General features: G+C 39.3%; 1 protein-coding gene across 4 annotated transcripts in view; it reads right to left on the reverse strand.

Moving 5' to 3' along the window:
- The window catches only part of DGKI (diacylglycerol kinase iota), a 205117-nt gene that overhangs the window by 79209 nt on the left and 98196 nt on the right, over positions 1 to 27712 (reverse strand). For 2 of the 4 annotated variants that reach the window (XM_069003139.1, XM_069003140.1), the window contains exons 7-21: positions 26465 to 26536; positions 26009 to 26125; positions 20411 to 20506; positions 20034 to 20108; positions 18754 to 18849; positions 16855 to 16937; positions 15448 to 15508; positions 12350 to 12463; positions 11681 to 11818; positions 10444 to 10522; positions 6378 to 6433; positions 5457 to 5519; positions 5154 to 5227; positions 3711 to 3822; positions 1079 to 1278 (exon numbers count right to left, since the gene is read on the reverse strand). In XM_069003139.1, the coding sequence (XP_068859240.1) occupies positions 1079 to 1278; positions 3711 to 3822; positions 5154 to 5227; positions 5457 to 5519; positions 6378 to 6433; positions 10444 to 10522; positions 11681 to 11818; positions 12350 to 12463; positions 15448 to 15508; positions 16855 to 16937; positions 18754 to 18849; positions 20034 to 20108; positions 20411 to 20506; positions 26009 to 26125; positions 26465 to 26536 (1436 nt within the window). The remainder of the gene's footprint in view (positions 1 to 1078; positions 1279 to 3710; positions 3823 to 5153; positions 5228 to 5456; positions 5520 to 6377; positions 6434 to 10443; positions 10523 to 11680; positions 11819 to 12349; positions 12464 to 15447; positions 15509 to 16854; positions 16938 to 18753; positions 18850 to 20033; positions 20109 to 20410; positions 20507 to 26008; positions 26126 to 26464; positions 26537 to 27712) is intronic. The other 2 variants (XM_069003142.1, XM_069003141.1) reach the window with 2 other exon arrangements.

Genomic DNA, 27712 nt, shown 5'->3' on the forward strand with positions numbered 1-27712 from the left:
CCTAAGACCTTGTCCTTTTTTTCCCATTTATATGAGTTAGTCTAGTGAAAGGTTTTACATCTCTTCACAGAACTTGCCTCACCGTTACAATTGCAACAGCAAAATTCCCCACCCATTTCCCGAGAAATATTAAAGCCTTGGTGCATGAGTGTTTGAATTAAATGAATCTTAATAACTTTAGGTTGTTAGTTCAGTATCTTTGGATAAGGGAGAGACTGTTTTGCCTCACGTTTAGAATACTTGATGAAAAACAGCCAAGTCCCTTTCATCACTCATTTTAGCAGCAATAAAGACCTATACAAGGATTACAGTAATACCCTCTACAAAATAATCTAAATTATTCTATTAGATGGACATTTTCATAGGTCAAAATTTGACCATTTATGTGTCTTCTAATTAAAATATCCCTGAAGTGCTTGTAAAGAAGGTTTAATCATGGAAAGGAATGTTAGTCCTAAGTATTCCTCTTCACAAGCTACTAGTTTCCAATCTTCTTAGCTTTTCTCTAGTCATATTAACAAAACACATTACTCATTTGGGTTTCTATACTGGAGAAGGATTTCCTACAAAGTACAAAGGGTTCTTTCAGAACATTCAAGTCTTTCTCCATAAACTCTTCCAGGCAGCATGTGCTCACAACAGAGACTGAAATATGTCCTGATTAGTTCTTGATTGTGGCAATTTCTTACAGGGTCTTCAATGCAGCTTAAAAAGCAGATCAATAAAGCTGAGAAACTAAATCAAAAAAAACTTCAAGGGCAAATGGCATACATATGCAGAACTGTCAGAAGCCAAGGGGTACACTGCCAAGCCTGCAGAAACCTCTCTAAATAAATAAATACATGACAGAAAGATACAACACCAGTCTAAAAGCAAGACAGGGGTAACTCAGAAGATAAAGAGTAAAAGAAAGTCAGATAAGTATTTACAATAGAGTGAAAAGGGACTTCAGAAGATGTGATTTTTTTTAAATTTATTTTTCAAATGCGCTGCAAGTCCAGTACATGCAAAATCCATGACCAAAAATGCTGCCCCACACGGGCCTCCTGCCACTAGGACATGCACATATGCAACTCACTCATTCAACAAAGGCATAGATGTTCTCCTCTTGCTTTTCTGCACCATGTTGGCTTGGTTCCTTAGGGAGATCCGGATGAGTGAGGGAGCCAATCGACAGGGTTCACCATCCACTTGCATGGGAATAGACTTGTACGTCAAAAGCGTCACCTCCCGGCACTGGTGCAACCTCTCTCCATGACCACCCACCTGGAGAGCAGCCTGCAAAAAACAAGCAAACAAAAAACACAAACAAACAAAACACCAAGCAGGGAAAAGAAAAGATACCTCAGAACAGAGACAGCTGGGGCAGTTAACAAATCCAAAATGCCACTTTGCTGCCAGCATCCATTACACAGTACTCCACACCTAAGCTTTTTTCTAAAAGAGCACAATGAAAGTGTTTTCACCCTGAAACTGCAAAGCAATACTTAAAATTTCATAAAGAAAAGTGGTGGGCAACAAGCAGATATCTAACCACGTGCATTATAGGACTCATCACCTACATGTGCACGCATAAATAAATGCCTATGTTCATTCTTCAAGCTTTCAAATGGTTTTGGTTGGTTTGTTTTTACAATAACAGTAATGTTAATAATTATTTGCTCTTTAAAGCAACATCCCTAATTAGATACATCTGCGAGACAGAAAAATTATTTCCCCTTCCTGAACAGAATAGTCCTTAATGAGAATTAAGATAAATTTAAATTTTTTATCATGAAAGTCTACACAGCAAGTCAACCTCAACATTAGACAGGCTGAAAAGAGCAAGCAGAAGGACCTTGTTAAAAATAATTAAATACCATGTTTAAGAATTCATTTCAAAGAAATTAAGCAAGGAAGACAATGAGCAGATCCTTCAAGTTCTAGACAGACATTTTTGGACAGAAATGTATTTTTTTAATGAATACGACTGTTACGTGACTGTTGGCTTTCACCTCTCAGACGCAGAAAAAAAAAATCTTGTATTAATGCAATTCTGACAGAGAACAGCCTAAACACAAGTCAAGGCCTTAATCCTGCTCTGTGCACTTAATATTATGGATCAATTGATAATCCGATCAATAATATAATAATTAATACTTCTTATAAAGTATTTCTTTCCCTTGGTTTCACAGACCCACTTAGGTATGAACAAGCAAATCTGAGAGACATACAAATCAAGTTAGGGTTATATCAAGACAGTCTAGGGTTACAATTGTTCTTCAGCATCACAACCAATGTACACCTGTAGACCCTCTGTTCTCAAGTAGGCTTCCTTTAAAGAGAAACAGCAGCTCAAAGGACCCAAAGTCTTGAACTCAGCCCCAGCTGAAATTGTTGGTAGCTTTTGAGATCATTTTAGCCACTTCCATTGGCTGGAGCAGTGTTAGTGGCAAACCCAAAAACTCTTCTGACTGAAAACTGTCAGTTGGTACATGCTAAAGAGAATTTTGACAGCATTTTCGAAAACATGCCCTAAACTCTTAACATTTATTCCATGAGATCTACTATGCTAATAAACAAAATTTTTCTTTCCTAATCCACTAGACTCATCAAAAAAAAAAAAAAAAGGAAGAAATGCCACAAAATTATCCTTAACCCAGACAAACTTTTTAAAGTAAAGATTGACCAAGACTGCCTTTTGCTTACTTTGAAGCTTAGATTTGCCTGAATTTCTCTTTGAGGAAACAAACACCATTATCATGGATATTTAGTGAAAGTGTTATGGACTGAGGGCAGGTCACACAAAAAGTGAATTTAGCTAAAACAGGCTTATCCATCTTAGTTTTAAACTAGCTTACATGAGACAGCAGCAACAAAGGCCTACAGGCATGGAGCTAAGTGTGAGCTATAAAAACTTGCCAGGAAGCCCAGTTATGGGCCTTCTGTTGGCCACACTAAGTCCAAGATGCAGTGCCTTAGGTAGGTTAGTGCTAGCACAGAGATAACTACCAGCTCTGGCTGCTTTTAACCACTCCCTGCAGACACTGTCACTGTGTTTGACCACTGCCACAGCAGGACACCAGGGTATTTACAGAGATTGCTTTTATGGTAACTCAGTTTTAGTTCGCTTTAAGGACAGCATTGACAGAAAGAGCACTGACAAATTAAATTATTGGCTGAATTTCCTTTTCCTAGCAGAATAAAAAGGAGACATAAAATTCATGCAAGAAATACTTATTAAAGTTTTCCACAGCTATTACTAAGGTTTCACAAGATTTTTGGTGAGCATATGGAAACTGAATGTGCATACAATTTAATATAATATTTCATATTTATACGCTAGCTATACCTAAAAATAGACTTTTATTGAAATAGATTGAAATAGACGAAAGTTAAAAAGGAAAAGCAGTATTTATTTGATCATAAAACACTCCCACAGTAAAATCATGACTTATCATACTGTTCTTACTGTAATAATCTTGCCATTTAACTTGGAAGCACTGCAGATGCAAATTAGCCATATTTTACAAAGAATACTTTTTATTATTAAATAACACATCTCTTATTAGAAAAGAACAATTTGACTCTGCCATTTAACAGCAGAGAAATGCTTTGGCCTTCACTGACTACAGAGAAACCCACTTGTTCTTCAGTAACAAGGACAATTTTGCCCTCTGCAGTGTTGCCCACAGAGTGCACCCAGCCTGGCAGCACCCCCATGGACTCACCAGTGAGGCCATGGTGAACCCAATGACTTCGATGTAGCCATCGTCATGACGCTGAGGCTCAAAGTCTCTGTGATCGCCAGGGTTTCCCCAGGGCATTGTGCCAGCACAGTACCTACAGAGAGAAGTTTGGAGAGCGACTTTGAGACAGCACCTTGCCCTGATGGGGCCTGACTAGTAGCCTATCAGCCTGTTCTGCTTGTTTCCAAGCTGATACAACACCTGCAAATGTATCCACCATAAACTTTATCAGGTTCCTCTTTGAGAGGAAAATGGTGAAACACCAGGAAATAGGTAACAGAGCAGCAGCGCTCTTGTCTCCCTATTTGCTTTGATTCCTGCTGGTGAGCTATTAAGCCATAAAGCTGTTTTGCCCCCGTTTCCTCTCTCCCTGCTAGCTCAGCAGTTCTAACAGCACAAGGAACGCAAAACACTGCATAGCTTGAGGAGGCAGGGAGACATAAGAAGCAGGAACAGATACAGCTGTGGCATCTCTCTTTTCTACTATCAAAGAATAGATGTGAAAGTGATCTAAAAGTGATAGAAGGGGGGAACTTTAGAGAGGTGACACCAAGGAGAAGCTTGCAGTGCAGAACTCAAAAGAGCAAGTGCTTGGGACTGCAAAGTAGGAGGCTGTCTAAAGCAGTGGTCTCCAAAGTGGGGTGCATGCAAGAAAAATCCACAACTGACAAGACAATTAGAGTATGCGAAGAAAAATATTGCTTTTACTTTTAATAAATAAGAAAGCAAAATTTTAAAACAAACATTAAAATAAGTGTTTGTTTCATTTTTATGACATTTTTTCTTAATTTATATTTGTGCATGCTCTATATTGTTTGTAATACTGGTATAGAGGTACATGTATATAGCTTATAAATATACAAATATTGGGGTGGTGCTTGAAAGATTTTTACTGATAGGGATGCACAATCAAATTAAGCCTGGAGACTACTGTTCTAGAGAGCAGGAGATTGACAACTCTTAATAATTCAGCTATATTTTTATTAAGGACACCTTTTAACTTCTTTCTGCAGTTTGGTATTCCTTAACTGGTAAAATATTTATCCTTCCCCTCTCTCCATTTCTGTCCCCTCCTCCCCCTTTCCTTTTTTTCACACTCTGATTCTAATTAAGCAAAACACCAGGCATCTATCTCTTTACTAACTTATTTGCAGGTTATATGAACAACTTTTCAAAGTGTGTTTGTTAAGCATTTCTACTGTATCAGGATATTCAACTTTTTAAAGGATGGTTTTGCTGCACTCTGAACTCTGATGCCATTCTGGGTTGCTCATTAATAGCATTATAAGCTGCCAGCTCTCAACAAGGTAGCCCAGAGGCAAAATGCTCCCTGCACATTCACCAAGTCTAGGACAGCTGGTAAGTGTCTTTTGAAAACTATTTTTAGTTTTCTTGTAGAACTTCAAGAATCTGTCTTGCACTTACCTGGGTATGTTTAAAAACACTATACACTGGAACTTCAGCTCCTGGATCTTTGGAGTCAGGTCTGTACCATCACACTACAAAGCCAAAGTGACAGAGCACAGAGAAATTGCTGAATGGAGCCACAGACAAGAGAAGTGTTGCTGCTTTGTAACAACTTTCCCAAGACTTTCCTTGGAATGTGTTGCAAATGTCATGCTCAAAACTGAAAAGTAACAGAGCCATTAAACTCTCACCTCACTCTCTCGCCAAACCTCCACCTCCACCCCCTTCCCACAATACTATGACACAATTTCTTATACTTACCACAACTTTAACATGCTTGGATAAATCTCTTGAGCTTCTTTGCAGAAAGTCTGTAAAGGCTGCCTGCAACAGAAATAAACGCAGGAATTGCCAACACTTCCTTTTTTTTTTTTTCTCAGTTCTTATCTCCCCACAGAGCTAATTACCAAAATGTCATCCTTTTGTCAAACTTACTCTCTCAGAAGATATGATTTTATTGTTTTAAACTGTGATACTTCTCCTTTTGAGAGCGTCACTGAAAAACAGTCCTTGGATACCCCAGTGCAAGATATCCTGGACTGTTAAGTGCAAATTCTTGCTCACTTACTTGTTTCCATGTTTAAGGTACATGGGTACAGTGGGTGTCACCATCCAGAAATACATTATATGCCACTCGTTATCAAAATGGTGTTTGCTCTTAATAGCTTTAGAATAAAGTGTTGTCCATTTGCCTCCTGAATGCACAAGTGGGTAATTATATTTGCATATTCAAACATTATTAATCACTCCAAATACCTGATTTGTGCCCTGCACTCCCCTTGGCCCTACATCCAAGACTACTCCTCAAAGCTACAAAGGCCAAAACTTTGGGAATTCCTCTAGGAAAGTCACTATCAATGCACTTCCCAAACCCTGAAAGAAGCAGAGCAGTGTCTTGAGCAGCTTATGAGCCAGAAGCAGAGGGACCAAGATACAACCATGACTGTGTCCAAAGGAGTGGCTCTTTTCACACCTGCTCAGCTCTGTATAATAACAGTACCTCAGGTTCTTTTCTACAGACACGTGTGTGTGGCACTGCCAGAAACAGCATGTGTGCACTTGAAATTGTAACAGGCAGAATGGACTGGCATGACCTCCTGATGTGAGAAAGTGAGGGGGAAGGTAACTAAGAAAACATTCAAACTAAGTTAACATCATTCCATAAGACAAATCTGTACTTACCCCTGCATAAAACATTTTATTTCTAAATCGGCTGTTGAATTTCTCTGGATTTGCTTCTGTGAAAGGATAAAAAATAAAGGTATGAACACCCTAATGAAACAAGTAGACTTCATTATACCTTCACATTCCCTGCTAGCACTACAGTGCTTTCAGTGTATCCCTCAGTGAAAATATTAACATAAATAGGTTTTCCATGTATGAGTCCCCCATCTGTGCCTTTATCTGCTATCAGATTTTGAACATTGATACTGAATCCTTCCCCTTTCTAGTAGAGAGTGGAAATAGAGGGAAACATGAGCAAAGAGGTAACAGGAATTTAATCAGTTAATTTAACACCTCTCAGACTATTAATCTTATGACCCCTCATGACAATTTGTGAGACTGCTGTTTTCTAGCAATACAGAACAACTCTCTAAGAATTATTAGAAATTAATGAAACACTAACCCATGCTTTGAACAAGGAGTAAAGTATTAGTAAATTACAAGATGGAAAAGACCCTTAAATTCTGATTAAATTGAAGAATTTAATCAGCATTTAAGAAAGTGTTAAAGAGTTACTAAGGAATAGACATTTCTACCCAAAGATTCCTGCAGCAAAAAAAAAAAAAAAAAGGAAAAAAAGAATTGGCTACTCTAAAACCTATTTAGAAAGCCGTTTCATTTTGATTAGACTCCAAGTGATGGAGAAATTTGAGTCTAGTACCAATACACATCTAATGGTTAATTATTCTCGCTGTTAATGTAAATGTGGAGGTTTCCAATCTTGAACTTTTCAGACTTCAACTGCCGACTGCTAAATCTTGTTATGCTTCTGTGTCGGATTAAAGAGCCTTCAACTATCAGATATCTTCTCCTTGAGTAAATACTTACAGGCAGTAATTAAATTGCCTCTTAACCCTCTTTCCAATAAGCTAAATGGAGTTCCCTTAATCTCCCAATATAAGGCACATTTCCCAGAATACAGTTCATTCTTGGGCCTCCTTGGAAACTGCTTTCCTTGTTTGTGGCATCTAAAGATTCCAGAAGCAGCCCTTCTGGCACTGAATTCAGTGTTACTACCAACTATTCACCCTTGCTCATCGATTCTCTGGTGAAAACATCAAACTACCAAAGCAGTCCTTCTGGATAAAGCATCACTTCAGTGAGGACACATCCAAATTACCCCTCAAATGACCACTTAAAACAATACTTCTAGTTCTCTTGGAAGCCACTACATCTCACAATATATGGCTCCATTTCATAAAAATGAGCTGCTTGAGGTTTCTGATTTGCTTGCTGGGTCAGTTACTGTACCTGTTGCTGTGACACAGGTGACTCAAACTCAGACAGGGCCACTTCTACCTCAAAAAATGAATTTAATTGCATAAGTCAATCTCATCTCACTTACTGAGCTCACAGCTCCTTGCAGAGTCCTGACACCCCATGCTAAGCAGCAGAAGGCTTCTGAAGGCTTAGTGCCTGTGCTGCACGTTCTCTCATGTGACCATCCCCAATGGTTCCAGACAGCAGACACCACAGCACTGGATCATACATGGATCTTATGACAAACACTCCCCACAACAAAAGCCCCAGTTTAGAACAGGAAAGGAGCTCTTCGGAGGTCAGGGACTAAGCAGTCTCTCAACCTACTGCTCCTACTTCTGCCATCACAGATGAGCATGGGTAGGGAGTAAGGACTCTGTGATGTAAAATAGAGCCTTAAGTTGATTCGAGTGTAACTTTGATTGTAGAAGTAAATTACTGAATGCATATCCAAGGCTCACTCCATCCTCACCATTCCTAAACCATCAAGGAAGTGGAAAATTGAATATGTTAGACTCTGTGTACAGTGGGGGAGTTTCCTGCAAATGAACAGTCCTGCAGAGCTGAGGGATCAAACAGCACGTCAGCGGGGATAAAGTAAATTGCATCTTCCATGCTCTACCAAAGCATAAGGATAACAATGGAGGAAGTTGGAAAGAGCTGCCACCCAGAACACTTCCTGAAGAGGCAGAGCTAAATACATTAGACTTGGATCCAACCCTCAAGTCTCAATCTGATTAGTCACAAGAAAAGTGTAGAGGTTGCCATGGAAAAGGCCACATTAATATATAGGTTCCTCTGAGACGTTGCAATCACTGCTTATTCTAAATATAACAGCTGACCAATCTCTACTGCATAAAGTGTTCTGCTAGGCTGAGAGTTCATATCAATTTATCTTATTTTGGTTTGCAGGCAGGGTATTCATTTGTTTTAATACTATGTGTGATTACAATAGCTCCACATAAGCAACTGCATACAGCCACTTATCTCAAGAGCATAAATGCTATAGCTGTTAAAGTACTTTACATTTTGCTACTGTTTCTAAGAATTTCTCTGGATTGTCATCAATGGTAAATGAGATCATAATCTGCTTTGCATTGCTTAATTCACTGAGCCACAGGATACTTTGGGCTGGAAGGGGCCTTTAAAGTCCATCTAGTCCAAGCCCTCTGCAATGGGCAGGGACATCTTCATCTAGATCAGGTTGCTCAGAGCCTCATTCAACCCAACCTTAAATGTTTCCAGGGATGCAGCATCCACCACCTCTCTGGGCAACTTGTGCCAGCGTTTAACCACCCTCATTGTTAAAAACTTCTGCCTTATATCTAGTCCAAATTAATACTCTTTTTGCCTAAAACCATTATCCCTTGTCCTATTGAAACAGGGCCCATTTTTCTTATAAATCCCCTTCAAGTATCGAAAGGCTATAAGTGCTCCCAGGAAGCTTTTCTTCCCCAAGCAGCACAATCCCAATTCCACATGAAAAACAATACAACCCACACACCAGCAACACCTCCAAGGCTATAAGCTTTCATCTCCTAAAATACATAGAATTCATTTCATATATTTTTGCATTTGAGAAAATATGGATGACACCAGCAGTGAAGACTTGTGCTACAAAAAGGTCTCCTGGCCATACGTACTCAGACACACAGCTTGCTCTGCCAAGTGCTTTTTCACCCATGTAAATTTTTAAAACACTGGCATGTCTGAAATAACATTCATTCTTTATAGGGCTCCATAACTTCATTATTTAATAATGCCTCCATTAAATGAGAAAGTAGCCATGCATTTAATCTATACAGTATATTCACAGTCACATTAGCAATGCAGAGTGATATGCACTCATAAAAAAAACCGCATACAGCTGTCATAATTTCATTCCTGTGCCCTTTTGTGGCCCCTCATTATTATTCCTAAAGCTTGAAGCAGTCTTAAACATCATAAAATATGCATTAGCTCATTCCATCATGTATCCTGCTCTTTATTTAGCCTGTCGTTAGTGTGCTATCTTTTCATCTTGAAATGACACTCTGATAGCCTGACAGCAAATATAAGGAAGGCTGTGTTTCAGAAAAAATACCTGCATATGAACCTGGAATGACCAAAAGCTGAAGGCAGACACCTGAACAGGGTTTGTTCCTACAAGCACTGCCTAAACCATATAAACAGAGCAATTCATATCAGTGCAAAGCCGTTCACGTCAGTCCTTAAGCCACACGTCAATATGTACAGGGTGGCATAACTGCCACTGGCAAGGGGACAGACAAGGTGCTACAACTGCTCAAATTCCTGGCACTTCTGCAGACATTAAACCCTTTAACTTGTATAGAGACACTCTGGGTCTGTACCAAGTCCAGGGATGTTATGCTATACTGATCCATAGGTAACAGCTGTCTAGTCTGAGAACACAATTATATTCCTGCTATTTCCAGTCTTGTGGCTCTTCTCTTCCCTCCACTTCCACACTCGCACCTGACTTATATATCATCTCCTTTACAAGATCTAAAACTTTGGAAATCTTTCCTTTTAGCCCTTTTCCTCCAGTAAATTACAATCTTCCTTGTACTTTTTTCATTTTTTAATCATGAAGTCCCTTGGAAACTCATGATACAATCACTTTTTCTTCTTGTATGTATCTTAAGGTTTTATGTTCCAGCTTTACTTCTGAATTATAAGAACAGGATGTTAAATCCAACTCTATTTCTAATTAATAAAATCACTGCCCACCCACAAGGCTAAGGAAATAAAAAGTTCCTATTACCTCTGGATTCATGGAACTCCAGCGTAACATGTGCATCAAACCCAAGACTGAAGTAATTATTGAAGACATTGAGGGGAAGCTGTAATTAGATAATAAAAAGAGACATAAAAACAACATGAATGGAACACTTCTCAACACACCAGGGTTTAAGTATTAAGACTTGGCTCATCATGAAAACCTACTAAGAACAAACTGGAAAATATCAGAGAAATGTAAGCAGAAGGTTGCTCTGAAGGTTAGCGATGGCTTGTGGAAAATGATCAGATACAAGAGCCCAAAGAACACGAATAGACCTACAGTGCTTTATGATCATATATGTATCTTTGTTAACACATCAAAGGGTTCCTTATGTTGTCATTTAGATTTCCCATAAGGCTGCACCACTTAAGATATCACCAACACAAAGGTTTTCAAAGGTTTTGCAAGCTCTTCAAGCTCAGCATGGCAAATGAAACTCCAGCTGTGTTCTTCTCGCTTCATATATAAGCAGGAGCAATCCAAGTCCCAGAGAAGAAGCTCTAATCCTATTGAGGATGCATGAGGCAGGCAAGCACACATCTGGCCTTTTTATTGTTACACACACCCAGCAGGGCTGTAGAGAGGCAACTGTAGCATCCAATAGATAAGCTGGAAATTATAACTGAGAAGAGGAAAATGGTTCACAGAATCAGGAGGGTTTTTATTTTTGTAGTATTTTCAACATCACCAGTCAAATGATAAATTACTTTGTGATTTCCTCACTAAAATTCTCCCATTCTTCAACTACCAAGGTACACTAGTGGAGATTATGTGGAGACCCACACACAAAGAAGTTAAACACAAAGATACACTACACCTTACTGTAAAGTAGGAAACATCTGGTATCCATTAGCAAAATCCTAAGGAATAAAATTTTACATCCTCTTTTTAGTTTTGTCTAATTGAGGAATGGATGGTAGTCACAGGATTACTTCCCCTGCAACTAGAGAAAAACAACAATGACCTTTCTGATGAAGCGCTAGGGATTTTTATCCAGGATTTAATCCTTGACATAAATGTTCAATGCCAGGGAGTTTCAAACAACAAATAAATGCATTTCACACAACTCTGGAACCACTGACACATGAAAAGAGTCACAGGCAGAGATGCAAATAGAAAATTTAAAAGTTGCAGAACTCCCCACCCATGCTGCTTAAAATGTAACCCAAAGATGTTCATAAGCATTCTATATTTTCCATGGGAAAAAGCAGGCTCTAACCTTACGTGCCCCATCCTCCAGCTCATCCTGGGGCAAATCAGGGTTGCGCTCCACCTGAAGGTTCCAGCGGTCCAGCTGGACAATGGTCCCATCTTCCACATGGCACAGGATCTTAGACACTGGCTCATCTGTGTAACCCTGACAGCAGAGTGACCAGAGTATCAGCCACAGATGGTGACAACAAATTGAGTTACTCACCAATTACCTGACAGATTTCCCTCCTTTCACACACACCTAAGACCCTCGATAAATTTTTGATCGTGCATTTTAACAAGCTACTATTTGGGTGCACAAATCTAGAGCAGGCAAAGTAAGGCCATAGGGAGAGGAATTCAAGGTATATTTGCCTTTCCTGGAATAAGTCCAGTGCGGTAGTAAAGGATAAACAAAAAGAAAGTTTAAACTTTGTTTAAATTAGAAGCCTGATTACTGTTCTTGTTACTTGGCCTGAAATACCAGGTACATCTATGTACACTTTTACTGCAACAACATCATTAATAATTCAAAATCCCAGACTGCAAATTGAAGCAAACCATTCTGCCAGAGTGAAGCAGACCTTGGACACAGCCCTGCCTGCTATTTTAGCCAAAAAGAAGTTCCACCCCACGCAACTAAATCTGAGCAGCAAGTTGAGAACCCCCACATAAGGGTACCCCAGCCAGTCCTTACCCCACCCCAGTTGAGGGTGCGAGCAAGGTCATTCCCAGTGCCAAGAGGAAGGACAGCCACAGGAGGTGGGGGGCTGAGTTGCAGCTCATCGAGGATGGATAGGATCCAGCCCACCTATAAAAAGGAAAATTAAAGAGAACTGTCAGGAATATTAAAAGGACAAAGACATATTTTGATAATATCATATTCTCTTTCACAGAGAGGATCAAGTAAAATAAATTTTAAAATGAATGAAGAATAATATGGACAATTCAAGATAATTTTTTTAATTACCATTATGTAAAAAGAACTAAACTTTTGACAACAGTTATGAAAGAAAATGAGAGACATATTAAAACAGCATGGTGTCTCAGAACTTGTCCTGCCAAGCATGAATTTGCTCACAAGTCTCTTTTTCCCAGAGAACAGACCTTAGTGCTGAATTATTTCACTCAGTACAACACATTATATCTATATATATACAATATATAGATACACACACACACACACACACACACATCTAATAAAATAATAAAAAACTAGACTAAAAGACAGACTAAGGCTCAGGGTTGAAGGTTTGGGATTGGAACAATGAAACTGTCTCTTTTGTATCCTAAGCTATTAGTTATTCCAGAGAACTATTTCTCCTTTCTTCTGGACTACATAAAACTTTCAAATAGAAACCTAGCCAGAAGGAACAAATTACTGTAAGTTATTTTGTTCTCATTAAATAGAAATTTTCAAAGGGGAGAAAGAATTGTTGCTAAAGATGTTATCAAATTTTGGTGACTGAAATTCCTGCTACAAAAACAAAGGACTCTTGCTTAAACTACTTCTCTCTTTAAAACAAAGATTGTGAAGAACCTGTGCTGCATTTTTAGATAAAGAATTAATAAAAAATCAACAGGAGATATTTTTTCCTGTTGCCAGTTTTCAAAGATTCACTTTCTACTGGAAATGTGAGCTTTTAAACAGGACAGAAAATCAAAATCCTGACTACAGCTGGACTGAATTTTTCTTCCCCCAACCAATGTTACTGTGGTTTCAAATAGATTCTCAACCCAAACCAGGATAACACTGGAGCTTCACAAAAGGCACCCACATGGGCATGGGGAAAAATAGCTGCAGTTTGAAGGACTGCAGAGGGGGTGGCCTGATAAATACAGAAACCACCATGCTATTTAGTATTCTAGGGTATTCCTTTCTCCAAGTCTCTTAGAAAATAAATTTAATTTTGCACAAATGACATTTATCAGACAGCTACTTATCATAACCAATTGTCCAATTATTAAAGCACTCATCTGGGATGTGATCCCCTGTTTGAGTTCATTGTCTGACAACAGCCATCTCAACTACTTACAGCTCTCATGACCTTGGGTGTCTCCAAAAATACTGAGGTCTTTTAAAGGGATTTTCAGAGGTAAGCAATCCTCTCTCTTTCAAAATATCTATACTTCTGCACTGATAACAGGAGACAGAATAAAAAGTCAAGATAACATCCGTAGGGCCAGGACTTCTTAAAGAGTCCGTTGTCATTGCCACTGACTTAATCCACACATCTGTGTTTCAGCCTCCCACTGCTACAGGTAACATTAAAACATCCACCACTTTTGTAGATGCTTTTAACAGCTGAACAGAAACTTCAAATTACTAATTTATAAGCACAACACTGCTATTTAACTTGAGGTCACTTCTAAACCTTGTACATTAGTTGCACAATCCAGGATGATTCAGACTATCATTTCCCTGTAAACAGAAAGCTCCTGACTGCTTTGAAAGCAAAGCTTTCCACTTCTGCCCCGGGAAGTAACAGCAAGCAGTGACAATGGAAAAGTTACAATAAGTTCTGATTCACCTCAGTAATGTGAGGTAACATCTGGTCTCATTGCATATTCATTGAGTCCATTTGAGCCATATTTTTCATTTCTAGATGTAATGGCTTTAGAAATAACTAGATATTAATTTGCTTCAAAGTGAGCAGCAGCAAATGTAATAGTGGAGCGCTGCTCATACTAATGAGAAGGTGCTGCCACCTCTCGCTTGCAAATTTCAGCAAAGTGAAATAGGATGGTCTGACTCAATGTAGCTGCATTCTTTTCTCTTTTAATATCTTCATGATTAATTTTTCCCCCCTATGAAAACACTGGCTTCCTCACATGGGAAAGAAAACAGATCAAAACATTTTTTCTCAGCTTGTGTCTCCTGCTAAAGCAATGCCTTGCATGCTTCTTAAGGAAAGTTCATCATGCAGTAAGAGTTATGTCTTACTTTCCCATGTACCAGAAAGACAGCAGTCTTATCACTGATTTTTTTCTTCCCTCTTGCAGGGGAAGCATTGATATTAGTAACCCTACCACTGGGGTTTTAAAAGAATACACAGAAGCTGAAAAAATTCCCCCAGAAATTCAAGCTGAGATTAATTAAGAGAGGGGATTCAGCTCTCTACAAAGTAAAGCAACCACCTCTCCATTGCCATCAAACACAGGTTGGGGAACTGAGCCCCCTAGAGATTAAGGTCAGTTTTTCAACAGTATTTAGCACTCAGTGGCACAGACTGAGATTTAAAATATCTTTAAGTACTGGAAACAGAATGCAGTTATATTAACTCCATTACCACTCATGCCCTTCAGACCCTGACCTGCAGAGTTTTTCTCCAAATGAAGGTGCCCAAATCCTTTAAAGATCTGACCCCAGTCACTTATCTAAGAACACAGAAATTCTGTTGTAAAGAAAAATACTGAGCCTGGATCTACCAGAATCTAGCAGGAAGGAGAAGAAATTAAGATTTAATGGCTCCCAGACACTAACTTAACTCTCTAGATCCTTCTAGATCTAATGTAAATGTTGAGAGGAGACCAGCAAAGTTAGTCTTTATCTTTTTTAAGCTGTATAAAATCTTCGTGCATAAAGGAAAGATGGCTCTGGACATGAGAATCTGGCCCCATTGCTACACAGGCCAGGCCACAGAGAAAATTGAAAAACAAATATTAGATTTTACAAGTGTAAGGTATGCTATCTCTCTATGCCTCAGCAGGCAGTGTGAGGTGGGAAACCTGCCACTGTGAGGAGTTTAATCACTTGATCCAAGACCATGGGACTGCCAGGTCCCTGCCACCTACCGTCCCATCCCCACCACATGCCAGGATCCTCAGGTTTGGCACTTTTCTGTACAGCTCCAGCCTGCCCAGGGAGGGAAAGGGGGAAAAGAGGAAAAAAAGGTAAGAACAGTAATGCAGACACTTTTTATGCATTTTGCTGAGTGACAGTGTAACCCACCACTTAGTGCACTTTCAAATATTCATTACTAAGAATTTGAGTGGAGGTGGAAATGCAAAACCACTAGGATATGAAATGGGGCCTTCCTCCATCTTAGGCAGCACCTCCTGACAAGTGTTTGATCAGTTTAGCACCTTGCCAGATTTTCACATTCCTTCTATAGAGGTCAAAATCTTTCATTTTTCTCTTATCCTAAAGCAAACAAATTTAAATATTGAGGTTTTAAAACAATATTTAGTGTTCTTCATCATGACTTGTTGAGCTACCACTCCTCAGTCTCGTATAATGTGACAGCTTCTTCAACTAGTGACTGTATTTTAACACCACAGAAGGCAAGAATATGTAATAAAGTTCTTTCTCTGGATATGTGATCTAAATACCAACAGGAGAGACCAGAAAATGTACCCTTTGAAGTCCTGCTCCTTCAGTTGTATCCTTCAAAAAGGAATAATGAAATATTTTCTAATGAAGGGGGGGACACATTCACATCTAGAGAGCCAAGTAACCAGAGGATCTAACCCTCCTTTGCCTCATTATACAACTCTGAAAAATGTATGTCTAACTTAAAGCTTCCAAACATCATGAGAGAACAGCATTGCAGGTGTTTCTGCAGGAAAATAAAAAGGTTGGGTTCCTTGAATAGGAAACACTTGGACTGTTCTTCTACAGGCAAATATTTGATTTTACATTATTACTGTAAAATATTTATAGAAACAATATTTACAAAAACATACAAAACATACTTACGAATTGTGAAAGTAGTTCTGAACAGATGGTTAAGTAAGGCCAATATCCCCCATGTCCAATACCACAGAAGGATGGTTTCTTAACCCTTGGCAGCAAGAATCAGCCCTTTAAGAGAGTCCTCTCTCCCTTGGAAGAGGCTTACTCTTCAACTATTGTCCGGATAAGCTGAGTTAGTTACTCAGCAAGCAGGGACAATCATACAGTGCTACCATGTGTGGCAGTCTGGAGGCAGCCTCACCCCACTGGAATGCTCATTCATTAGGGAATAGTCAGGCACTGGGATCTGCAGCAAGCCTTGGAGCCACCTGGACCTGACTCTGTCTGGACAAAGGGGCAGCTCCTGACCTCTTGTCACAAAAGCCACCACAGCAGCCCTTCCCATTCTACCAAAACCTGGATATGTAAACCTCACACAGTCACTAATCTAGCCAAGGCAGATCTTTTCCTGCTTTCCTGACCAGACAAGAAATAGGGTGCTCAGTGATGAAGGCTCGAGTACTTACGCATCTCTTGGCCCTTCCTGAGAGAGATCAAAGACCTGGCGTGGATTCAAATACCACATAAACATTTGGAGAACCTTAGTGCCCTGGCAAGAAAGAAAAATCAAAGGAAGGGAAATTATGAGTAGCTTAATGATTACTGCAAATAAGTGTGCATTATTCACTACATTTGAACTGCTTTTCTTTTTTTCTGTGCTTTATAAAGCAAACACAAAACAAGAAGACAAACTAGAAAGTGGCATAGCAAATGACTGCTCTGTAGAATAGCAACCCACCAAATTGGACAAGGTGCACATGCAGGCATATAGACTAATTTCAACAACACAGATCACTAATGGTTCATAAGAACAGGCATTTGGGGTCAGACCAAAGGTTCATCTCCCACAGCAACCTGTTCTCCTGCCTCTCACCACCTGCAACAAGAAGAAACCTCTGTTATCCCACCTCACCCTCAGCCATCCATGACAGCAAGAAGTTGAACAAGATTGTAACCAAAGTCTCCATCATGCTGAAAAGTGTCCTGCCCAATATCCAAGCAATGACAGTGCTTGGGCCTCCGCCATCACCACAATGATCATTCATAATTGTAACCTCTACCATCTAAAGCAGCTGGAGTTAAGGACTTTGTGGGGTACAGCTGCCCCCGTCTCTCAGTGCAGTGTGGCCAGCCCACCACCAAAAGGTATAATTTCTGTTTTCTCAATCTCTGGGGTTCATATTTCCACTCAATTTCCTTCCTTCACGTTCTGCCCAGACACAAAGTGGCAGGATCTCCTACTAGCAGCAGAGAGCTAAGAACTGTATGGGGTGAGCTTGTACTCTAATTCAAGAATGCCTTTCAGACATGGCCTGAGGGTACACATCATATTTTCCATAGCTCTCCCTTCTGAGGGACGGCTCTTCTGCCTGACACCTTCCCTGAAGTGAAGAACCAAGAATAGCAGTCACAGTACCTAGGAAAAGGTATAAGAAGAGAGAAAATAAGTGTGATGTTTGCCATAAGTATTCTTCCAGTCTCAGCTGTGTGCAATTCATAGAACTCTTGAACCAGAGGGAGGTACTGGACTTCAGTAATCTTCAGGGTTTTCACTTCCAAGTATCTCCTTCAGCCTGTCTAAATGTTTAGCATCCACAACATCCTACTGCAAGGACTTTGTCAGCTGAACTACAGACTGTGAGGAGGACCAGCTTTTTCCTTTGTTTTGAATCAGTCTAAACATTTTCATTTGATATCCTCCCTAATTCTGACAGTGAAGAAAAGGAGCAGTGCCTATGCTACTCTCCATGCTCTATAGGCCTCTGTTGTATCTTACATCAGTCTTTTCTATTACAAGGCCCTGCTTACCAAAAGGCACTCAGATTCTTTGATATTCAAAAAGTGGCAGAACCTGGAAAATATTCACTTGGGTAAGTATTCATTCCAAGAATCCTAAGGAAGAAGTCTGCTGCATTTTAGTCACTGAAACTTGGTCTCTATGGTGCAGTACAAGACCACTAATGATTTTTTTAGATGCCATAGGAATTATGTCATTTCACATTCAGTAATTTCAACAGCCTTTCCTAGCAAAGCTAGGAAACCACTTTTTGGATAAAGGTAAGTCTAAAACTTCACTGGAAACCTAGATTTTCTGTGGAAAGATGAAATCTTCTGAAAACCTCCAAACTATCATATTAGACTCCTCTCAAGAATCTGAAGAGAGGAGTACAACCACTCAAATACTCAAGTACCCATTCCAGTCATCCAACTCCACTGGAGCAGAAAGGCCATTCCACAGCAAGGACCCCTTCTGAGGCCTGCAGTTCAGGCATAGAGTCCTTCCTATCTGACTGGCCAAGAACTAGTCTCATTTGCAGAAACCTTGCTGTTAAGCTTTGTGATTCAGACCCAACTGATACTCTTACCTGATTCCCTCCACTTTTTGGATTGACAAAAACCAGCAGAGGCTTCATGAGTGGAGAGGAGATAGGCTTTATCACAAAAGGCCGACCTTTGTTATCCTGAGAAACAGAAGCAAGAAACAGCTTTAGCACAAGAGATGTATGTTTCCTTGGCATAGCACACACAGAAGACCCAACCTAGCTCTGACAAAACTACTTCAGGTACTGGAAACAGTACAGCCATGTCAATGTGGTGCTCAGCTGAGAATAATTTATCCAGCTGAGACAACAGAATAAAACAAGAGGGGGAAAATATAATTTCAGGTAGCACACAACTATTTCAAAAGTCTTTCAAGATTATTTCTGACCCTATTTCCTGCAGTTATTCACACAACAGTAATTATGTGTCAGATACAGTGTTATTTCTAACACAAACAGTTTTTCCAAAGGAAAATAGAGTGAGATGGACTACTTCCATTAATTCCAACAGCCAAGTTGCATAAGCACTTATTTACAGATAATCTGCTCTCAAATTCTTGGCCTTGCTGCCTTCCCACCTTTGAACAAATGCCACAGATCCAACATGACATATCACTGAGAAAACTATTTACCTCCCTACTCCCTACCATTGCAGGACACCAAAGAGCCCAGTAAGAGGGCACTGTCCTGGGCTCTTACAGACACAGATTCCAGTTTCTGCTCTGCAGCTCTCCTGCCATGCAAGAAAGGACTTGAACCAGAAAGCCCTGGCTATGCAAGGGTGAGTCTCCCTCCACCTCTCCCACGAGGCTGTTTGTCTATATAACTAATCCACCAGGAAATATCTGGAAGCACGGTCTTCTATAAGACACATGGTAAATCAAACCAATAGATCAACAATCTGTTTTCTCTCTCTGTGGCCAAATTTTATTACGAGATCTCCTGAAGAAGATATCCTCAAACCAGACCACAGCCTTGCATCAGTGCACTCACCATGGATTTCACAACCTCAGTTTCACACCCCTGTTCTGCTTAGTGGGAAAAAAAGGGTGTGAGGTGAGTTTCTTACATCCCAAGGGAACACTCTTTCATTAGGTGATGGTCCTTTTGGAGTCTGGTACGTTGTTGCTTGAAAATAAAACTTCTTATACAAGTTTTATCTCTTCTAACAACACATTCAATAGCATGGAATTTTCCAGGGGAAAAATATATTAAACACTTCCGTGAAAAAAAAAGAAGAAAAAAAAAAAGCCTAAAAACTTTTAAGTCTGTGTTTAGACATTTAAACAAAAGGAGCATGATTTCCAAAGCACTTGAATACCCACTTCATTTCCTCTTTTGCTGGCTTTTCTTTTAAAGGACGTTCTCTTCTTTCGCCGTGTTGAAGTCTTTAAGGAGTTCTACATCAAAAGAAAAAAGAATACATGAAAAGCAAAACAAAATTTAGAAGACAGGCCCAGACAGAGCCCCTTTACGAAGCTCTTCCATGCATGTCCACTTGGAGAATGATAAGAGTATCTGGCACATGCTCGAGATTTAAATTACATGCGCTGCATGCTTTACACTTCCACACCACCGTTTATGGAGAAAGCCACACACGGAGACCAGACTGGTGCTTTGGAACTGGAAACTTTCCCACGCTGTGAGGGGGGGAAAAAAGATCAGATGCTCCCATAGACTCACATAACACCACATGTTGTACCTGCCAACCCTCCCAATAGGGGTAGGAGACGCCCGTTTCCCCTTCGGGGCTCCAGTCTCCTGCCCAATCAGGCTCGTCTCCTGGTATGGAGACCACCTGCATAAAGATGTAATAAAAAAACATGATAAATAAGATATTTTTCATGTTTTTTTGTTTGCTTAGTTTTTTTTTTTTTTTTTTTTTAAGGAAAGAAAACAACAAGTTTTAGCTCTGGCAACCATTATGACTCAACATAACGTAGGCCACCATGGCATATGATGCTGGCACTGTAGAGTCAGTTCAGGCCTATCAAGAAACTTGTGTAATCATCTGCTAAGGAACAAACTGAATTGTTAATTTTTAAGGATTTAAGTAAAGAAGGTGTTTCTGGGGTGATTGTTTGTTGTGTTTTTTAATAACAACATCACTTAACTACATAGAAAATAAAGTAGAACTGCTTGTATTTTTGCAGAACCTATTAAAATAGAACTTATGTCAAGGCTTTTCTCCAGGCAGGCGACAGTCTGCTCAGTGACACTGAGCAAAACGGTGTTCTGGTGGGATAACAGTCCAAAAAGGGGAATTTTATTATACTTTTTTATTTATTTTAATTCAGCAATTGAAGTTATACCTGCAGGAAACCCTAATCATTTCCACAATTGAAATTTTGTCTTATGGGAAATACTCCAAATATTTTTGCAGTATTTCAACTTCTAGTCTAACCAGCACCAGGAAATAAAGTAGCATGAGGTAAGAAAGTTCATTGATTTTTTTTTTTTCCCTAGCTATAAGATGGAAACCAAGATTCACTCAGCTAATCTGAAAGTTCATTTCTGTCCTGACCTTGATCAGAAGTGTACCTCTAATGAAAGTCAACAAGCAGAGATCATCAAATCTTTAAAAACCAATGTCTATTCTTAATCATGCTTGTTATCCAACATCAACAGAAATAGCTACTAGGTTTTGTTTAATACACATCAACCACTTTCAGAATTTAAAGACTTGATTATGACACACCAGGTACACAGGATAATGCCTCCACATTCCTAAGAACAAAAACTAACAGCTATCTAACTGAAATACCTGAAGGTATTATCCTTTATCACTTAGACCAAGAGAAGCCTGCTGTAGAGCACAAGGTCCCAAGCTCTCATCATTCCTGGAGAAGGAAATAATCATGCCATATTGCTTACTGAAAATACTGAAGACAAGACAGCTCTGCAGAGCAATTACAGGAATTTGTCCTTTTAGAACATATTTTGAGAAACCACATAAAGAAGTGCTCATACTCTTCCCTACTCTGATACACCGTGATCCTGAAAGCATGGTAAACCATAAAGACTGCACTGGCTACACAAATACATCAGCAATCCCATCTGCATGGTCTTGCATTGCCCTACCTCAGCAGTCACATTGACTGTAGGCAAAAGTCTTGATGTCAATAGAAAGTTAGGGGGGCATCACATTCAAAGCTGTCTCCCATGGGAGCCTTAGCCTAGTTCCTCAGGCATTCTCTGATGAAGGATTCTCCCTGGATTGGAGCAAAGCACAGGACAGAGAGAGGAGATCTAGTCTATCCACAGCCTTGTTAGCAGTCTGCTGGACACTCACACGCATACCAAGGGTAAAGACAGTTCAGTAAAACCCTGCTAATTATAAAAGAATAATTTGAAGAATGTTTAAATGTAGTTGCCATTAAATCCCACTATAATGTACCTAACAGTGGGGTGGGAAAAGGCATACAGCTGTATTAAAGGAAAGGGTTAAGTCTGAGAGTCCATCCATGATTATAACCATTTTCATTTCCATACTCAAAAAGGCACTAAACAATGTTATTCGACCTCTTTTTTAAAAAATTTTTAAACCTGCCTACATCTATAGTGTTAACAGAACCGAAAGCTTTGCTACAGTAATTGCAACCACATGTCCATAGCAGATGAACAGCAAAAAAGCTGCTTAAACATATGCAGGTTTTTTTGCAAACATGCAGAAGAGTAACAGCCAAAGAGTATCAGCAGTCTTTGCACACTGAAGTGAAGAAATGGATAAGTAATACCTTGTTCAGAGAACAAGGTAATGAGTATTTTGTAAACATATAATGTTATTCAGCAAGGTACCTGATAGCAAAGCATACCTTTAAATGGGCACCATAAGTAAATCCTAACTTGCCTCTAGAGAGGAAACCTCTCCTTTGTGGATGTCAGTTTGTCCATCTTCAAAAAGAGATGTTTCATGTTATTGAATGGTCAGTGTAACCCTCAGCAAGGTTAGGTAGATGAACAGAAGAATTGGAGTCCTTCTTGTATGGTGTTGGATGGTGCAAAGGCCATGGACTACCTCAGACAAATCCAGTGAAACCTTTCAACCTTTTCCTTAACAATATTTCAGCCTCGGTTTTCAAAGGCTTTTAGCACACTGATTTTCAAATTGCTTAAACAATGAACAGCATCTGGGAAGGTCAATCTTGACCATCTCCTGGTTGTTCACAAACCACTACCAGACAAGCCAACTGCACTCAGCAATTGAGGAAATACAGAAATAAACCCAAAAATACAAGTATTCACTAGAACTAGCCCTCAAAGGAGGTGAAGAAAACACCAAGTTTACTCACCTTGAACAGAAAAACCTTGGAATTTTACAGTTACTGCCTTTGTCTTCCCAAACAGAAGACAGAATCAGTAAATCCATCAGCCATATCCTCCTTATCATCTACTTTTCTCCCACAACACAAGCACATAGCAAGTCCACTGCCAGAGCTAACACCACTTTGGCTACCAAACCTCCCTTATAACAAAATACCACCAGTCAACAGGGGTGACCTGCTTCACAAACTAGGAGATGGAATTGTATTGAACCCCAGGGAAACAGAGCTGGTATCAAAGCACTGCTAACAATACAGAAAATCAGCAGAAAATTACAGAAGTGGCTCACATTACAGATAACATGGAAGAGGTATTGGGAGTTTTCCATTCATGTAAGTGGGTCATTACACAGAGGGCTACCACCAATTCCAAAGCTGCTTGAACCATTCTGAATATTCTTCATCTTGCAATCAGTTTCTTACAAGAAGCAAAAGCTCCCCATTTAGAACATAGGTTGTCAGCATAAATTTGTTCTTAACCAATTACAACACGATGCTTCACTAGCACAACATTGTTGGTAACAAGACACAGAGTGTGGTCTTTGTGCAAGCCTAATATTTGAAAGGTGGTGACCCATGTTGTACAAAATAAGCATGGAAAACTATTTTTGTGGCAATCAAAAAATAAAAATTATAAAACAGGATAAGGGTTTGCTACAAAAAGCCATCTTATTTACTTAAAGGAAACCACAAACAAACAGGATGCAGGCACCACTAAAATCAATTTTATATGAGCAGGGAATTCAGTTCAGGAGTTGTCTGTGACCAGTGTAAGTAGGTAATCAGAGCTGAGGAAATATTTTAAACCCAAAAAGCTTCTAGCCAAATTTATTCTGACTGTGGAATATGTGAAAAACAGATTGTTGATTACACATTCATTTTTTTTATGTGAAATTACAAAAATTTGCAAATATTGTGTTTGTACTCTCTGGATCGAATGAACTAAATATTTCATAGTGTTTACCAAATATTTCTATAGGGTGAAGAGAGAGGGTCATAATACATAGAAGTAGAGCTGGCCAGAAACAGCAGGAGAGGAAAAATATTTCCTAAGAAAACAGTAAATAAGAAAACAAGACTTCTGCCAAAAATCTGAAAACACATCCAAAAGATGCATCACTATTTTCTAAAGTAATAAAGATGCATTTCTCATAACTCCAATGGGTGCTATTAAGAAGCTTCATGGAAATGCACCCATTGACATAATTTTGATCTATTTAATGCTTCAGCTACTCAAGATAAGGTTTTCCATGCTACAGACCAGGAATTTCAAGGACTAGATATGTGATGGCAAGTTAATAACGAAGTACTTTCTCTGTGCTCATGACTCAGGCACACAAGCTAACAGATACTTTCTTTTAGTTTAATATTTTAAGCCTTTTTTTTCAAAATATTTTTTCTATAAATTATAGTTACCTAGATTAGATTTATTTTTTATTCTGAAGTTATAAAAAAAAATGGATAAGAAAGCAAATTCTCTACAAATGTTATAAGGAAGGTAGCCTGGTTTAGGCAAAAGCCAAATCAAAAGAAAATGACACATCAGGGTTTGTTGGTTTGGTTTTGGTTTTTTCTCTTCTTTTTTACTAAAAATTAAATAAAATAAAAATCAAAAAGATTGAAGAAAAGCTTCTTTTAATAGGTCAAACATGCATACATCTGTCAAATACCAGACAGTTGCTGAAAATTAGCCAAGGATATTAAGTCCCTGCCAAGGCCTCGAACATTCCTCAACAAAAGGAAAAAAGGTATTTCTCTGGAGGAGACTGAGTAAAACAGAGAAAGAAGAGTGTGGGGGAAATCTACAAATGGCAAAAACCCCTTTTTTCTCAGAGCGGTGGTGGTTAGGAGTCTTGCTATGCTCTCTCTTGACCTAAAGGAAAAACAGAGGCCTCTTTGGTTGACTTTTTGGTTACTCTATACATCTATCTCCTCTTTCATCTGCTTCTTGTCTTTAATAACTAGCTTGCTAGAAATCCTACTCATGCCCAAATCTGCTGGCCATATCCCTAAAGTGGAACTAAAGACAGTGTCACAATTTAGGCTTCAGGCCTTTTTCTCCTTTTGTGGACTAGTTTTGCCTTAGTGCCTTGGCTACAGCCTGAACTTCTTAACTTCTTCTTGACAGCCAGGAGGCAGAGTCAAAAAGCCCAGGTCACTTCCCAAGGATGGACTGAAATAAAGAATATTATTCTGAAATAAAAATTTAGCCACTATTTCCGACTCCCTGGTATGTTCAGTGTTTGTTTCTTTCAGTTCAACTTGGACTGAAAACAGACTTTCAAAGAAAAAATACTTCTTGCATGATGTGAACCCGCTTTTAATTTTTGGCCAGCTCTCTTTTGGATATCTTTTCTCCCTGTTGTGTTCACCAGTGAACTACCCTCTCCAAGACCTACCACATCCATCACAAAAGCTTTGAAGTCCAATGCCTGTTACGTGCAACTAAAGGAGCATGTGGGCTTACTGCTGACTGCACTGGTGGTAAGTAAGACCTGATTCTTTACAGGTCCATTAAAGGCAAATTCAGAGGGATGCCAGTCCAGACACAGCCAAATCTTACTGCAGTTCAAGTGAATGTTTGTGAAGTTTTTCCCTGTATTTGCTCAGCTCTATTTAATGAAACGTGCTTGACTGCCTACCACACGGGATTTCTTGCAGTATGCTTGCTGAACTCACAGTTACAGGAACAACTCTGAGCTGAATTAGCTCAGAACAAGTCATGTTTGTTGCTAATCATCCCAAACAGGGAAATTTACTGAAGGACTCAATGGAGGGGCAGGAGGATACAGGTTCATAACCACCATGGATGTATGCTGGGTTTCAGGGATAGAGACAAGGTTGAACAAGCATGCCTTTGTGAAGGAGGACCAAGCAGAGAAGCCAGGCTGGCCCTGCACAGCCAGACAGGCCCTGCACAGCCAGACAGGCCCTGCACAGCCAGACAGCTTCAGAAACAGACATCAGCATGCAGTTACCTGAGGTTTCTTCACCTTAATGATCCAGGTGGGAGGCACAATGACAGCAGCATGAGCCCCCAGGGAACATGGCTCCTCAATGTGATGTAGCATGAAACAGGTGACTTTGTTATGGAACTGGAAGAGAAGGAAAGAGTCAAGAAGGAGGGAAAGAAAGACCAAGGGGAAGCCTGGAGAAGAAGAAGAGGGTGATGGTACAAAAACTGGAGCAATATTCCCAACTCCACCATCTTCAAGTCCTTCAAACCATGGAGATTTAGGAACATATAACTAAAGATTATCTTGCTAAGCCATGCCTTCTTACCAAAAAAAAAAAAAAAAAAAAAAAAAAAAAAAAAAAAAAAAGACACAGACAAACCAAGCCAAACAAAAGCACCAAACCAACAAAACAAAAAAACTCCATAATCACTCCCAGTTAAACCCAGATCACAGTCTCCTGAAGCATGATCCACTTACCGCCAGCTTGCACCAGGAACAACTGATGGCCACAATCTCTTTACTATGGAAGGAGAATTTCTGCTGGAAGCCCTAGAATAACCAGGGGGAAAAAGGATTTAATTCCTCTTGACTATAAGAATATATATACCTCTAGCTCTAGCCAGGTGACTGTGCTAGGGAAGCAGACTTCTGGGGGATAAAATAATTACAGGAGGTAACAAAGAAGGTTCTGCCACTGGGGTATATTCACACAATCCTTTTAAAAGGGTTTCTGCAAAATGTTATGCTTTTCCTTAATTTTTTTTGTAGTTAAAAACAAAGGAAGAAATAGAGATGGAATGTCTATTTTAATTTTTAATGGATTTCTACAGACCTGAAGGTTTCAGATTTTCTGTTGAACAAAGTGTTCTGTCATTGCAGCCTTGTTTGCTCTAACTATAAAAACTTGAATTTTCCTTTTTTTTTTTTTTTTAACTACAGAACAAAATTAACTACAATGTTTCTCTGGGAATGTTCTAAAAGAGAAATTAAGTAATTAAATTTATAGTTTTATTGAACCAACTCCGATTAAAATCTTTCCAGTAAGTTCCCAAAAAACCAATATGGTCTGATTCAGATCACACAAAAAAAAAAAATTCTTTACGTTTTTAAAGATAAAAAGCCCACCCCAACCAGAAAATGAGATTTTATTCTCCTAGAGAGGAGCTTCTTTCTATAGAATGTAATATGACTTTGCTGTAAATTCTAAGGCTGGAAAAGACAATTGGGTCATATAGAACCTTCTGCATCTGACACAGGCAACAATAAGATACAGTCTGTAATTTTGAGTTGAGTTAAAGCTTATTTCAGTCAGAGAAAAATATTTGGGTTGATGGCTGGAGAGATGGAAAGTTCAGAATTCCATTGAGGAGTTTGTCATGATCACCTTCACTACTTAGATTTCAGATTTGCAGTTGGCTGGATCCTTTATTCATGGGCTTCCATCAAGCCTCTCTACCTCTGCAAGTAGCCCATCACCACCCAGAATTTTCTAATTTGATCTCTCTACCAAGTGATGAATTTGCTAGCCAGTTTTCTTTTCAACAAGCTGAGTAACACCTGAACCTCCCACACGGTGAGCAATGCCCAAGACCCAGTGCAAAAACGCTATAAACTGATTTAGTAACACCTAACAGGACATTGCCTCACTGCTTCTGTTATTAAAGTCCTTCTTATCCTGCAGGAAAAATGAGCCTATTAGTGCTCAGTGAAATGACAAGGTCAAGC

The sequence above is a fragment of the Aphelocoma coerulescens genome, chromosome 1A, assembly GCF_041296385.1.
Source record: "Aphelocoma coerulescens isolate FSJ_1873_10779 chromosome 1A, UR_Acoe_1.0, whole genome shotgun sequence".
NCBI lineage: Eukaryota > Metazoa > Chordata > Aves > Passeriformes > Corvidae > Aphelocoma > Aphelocoma coerulescens.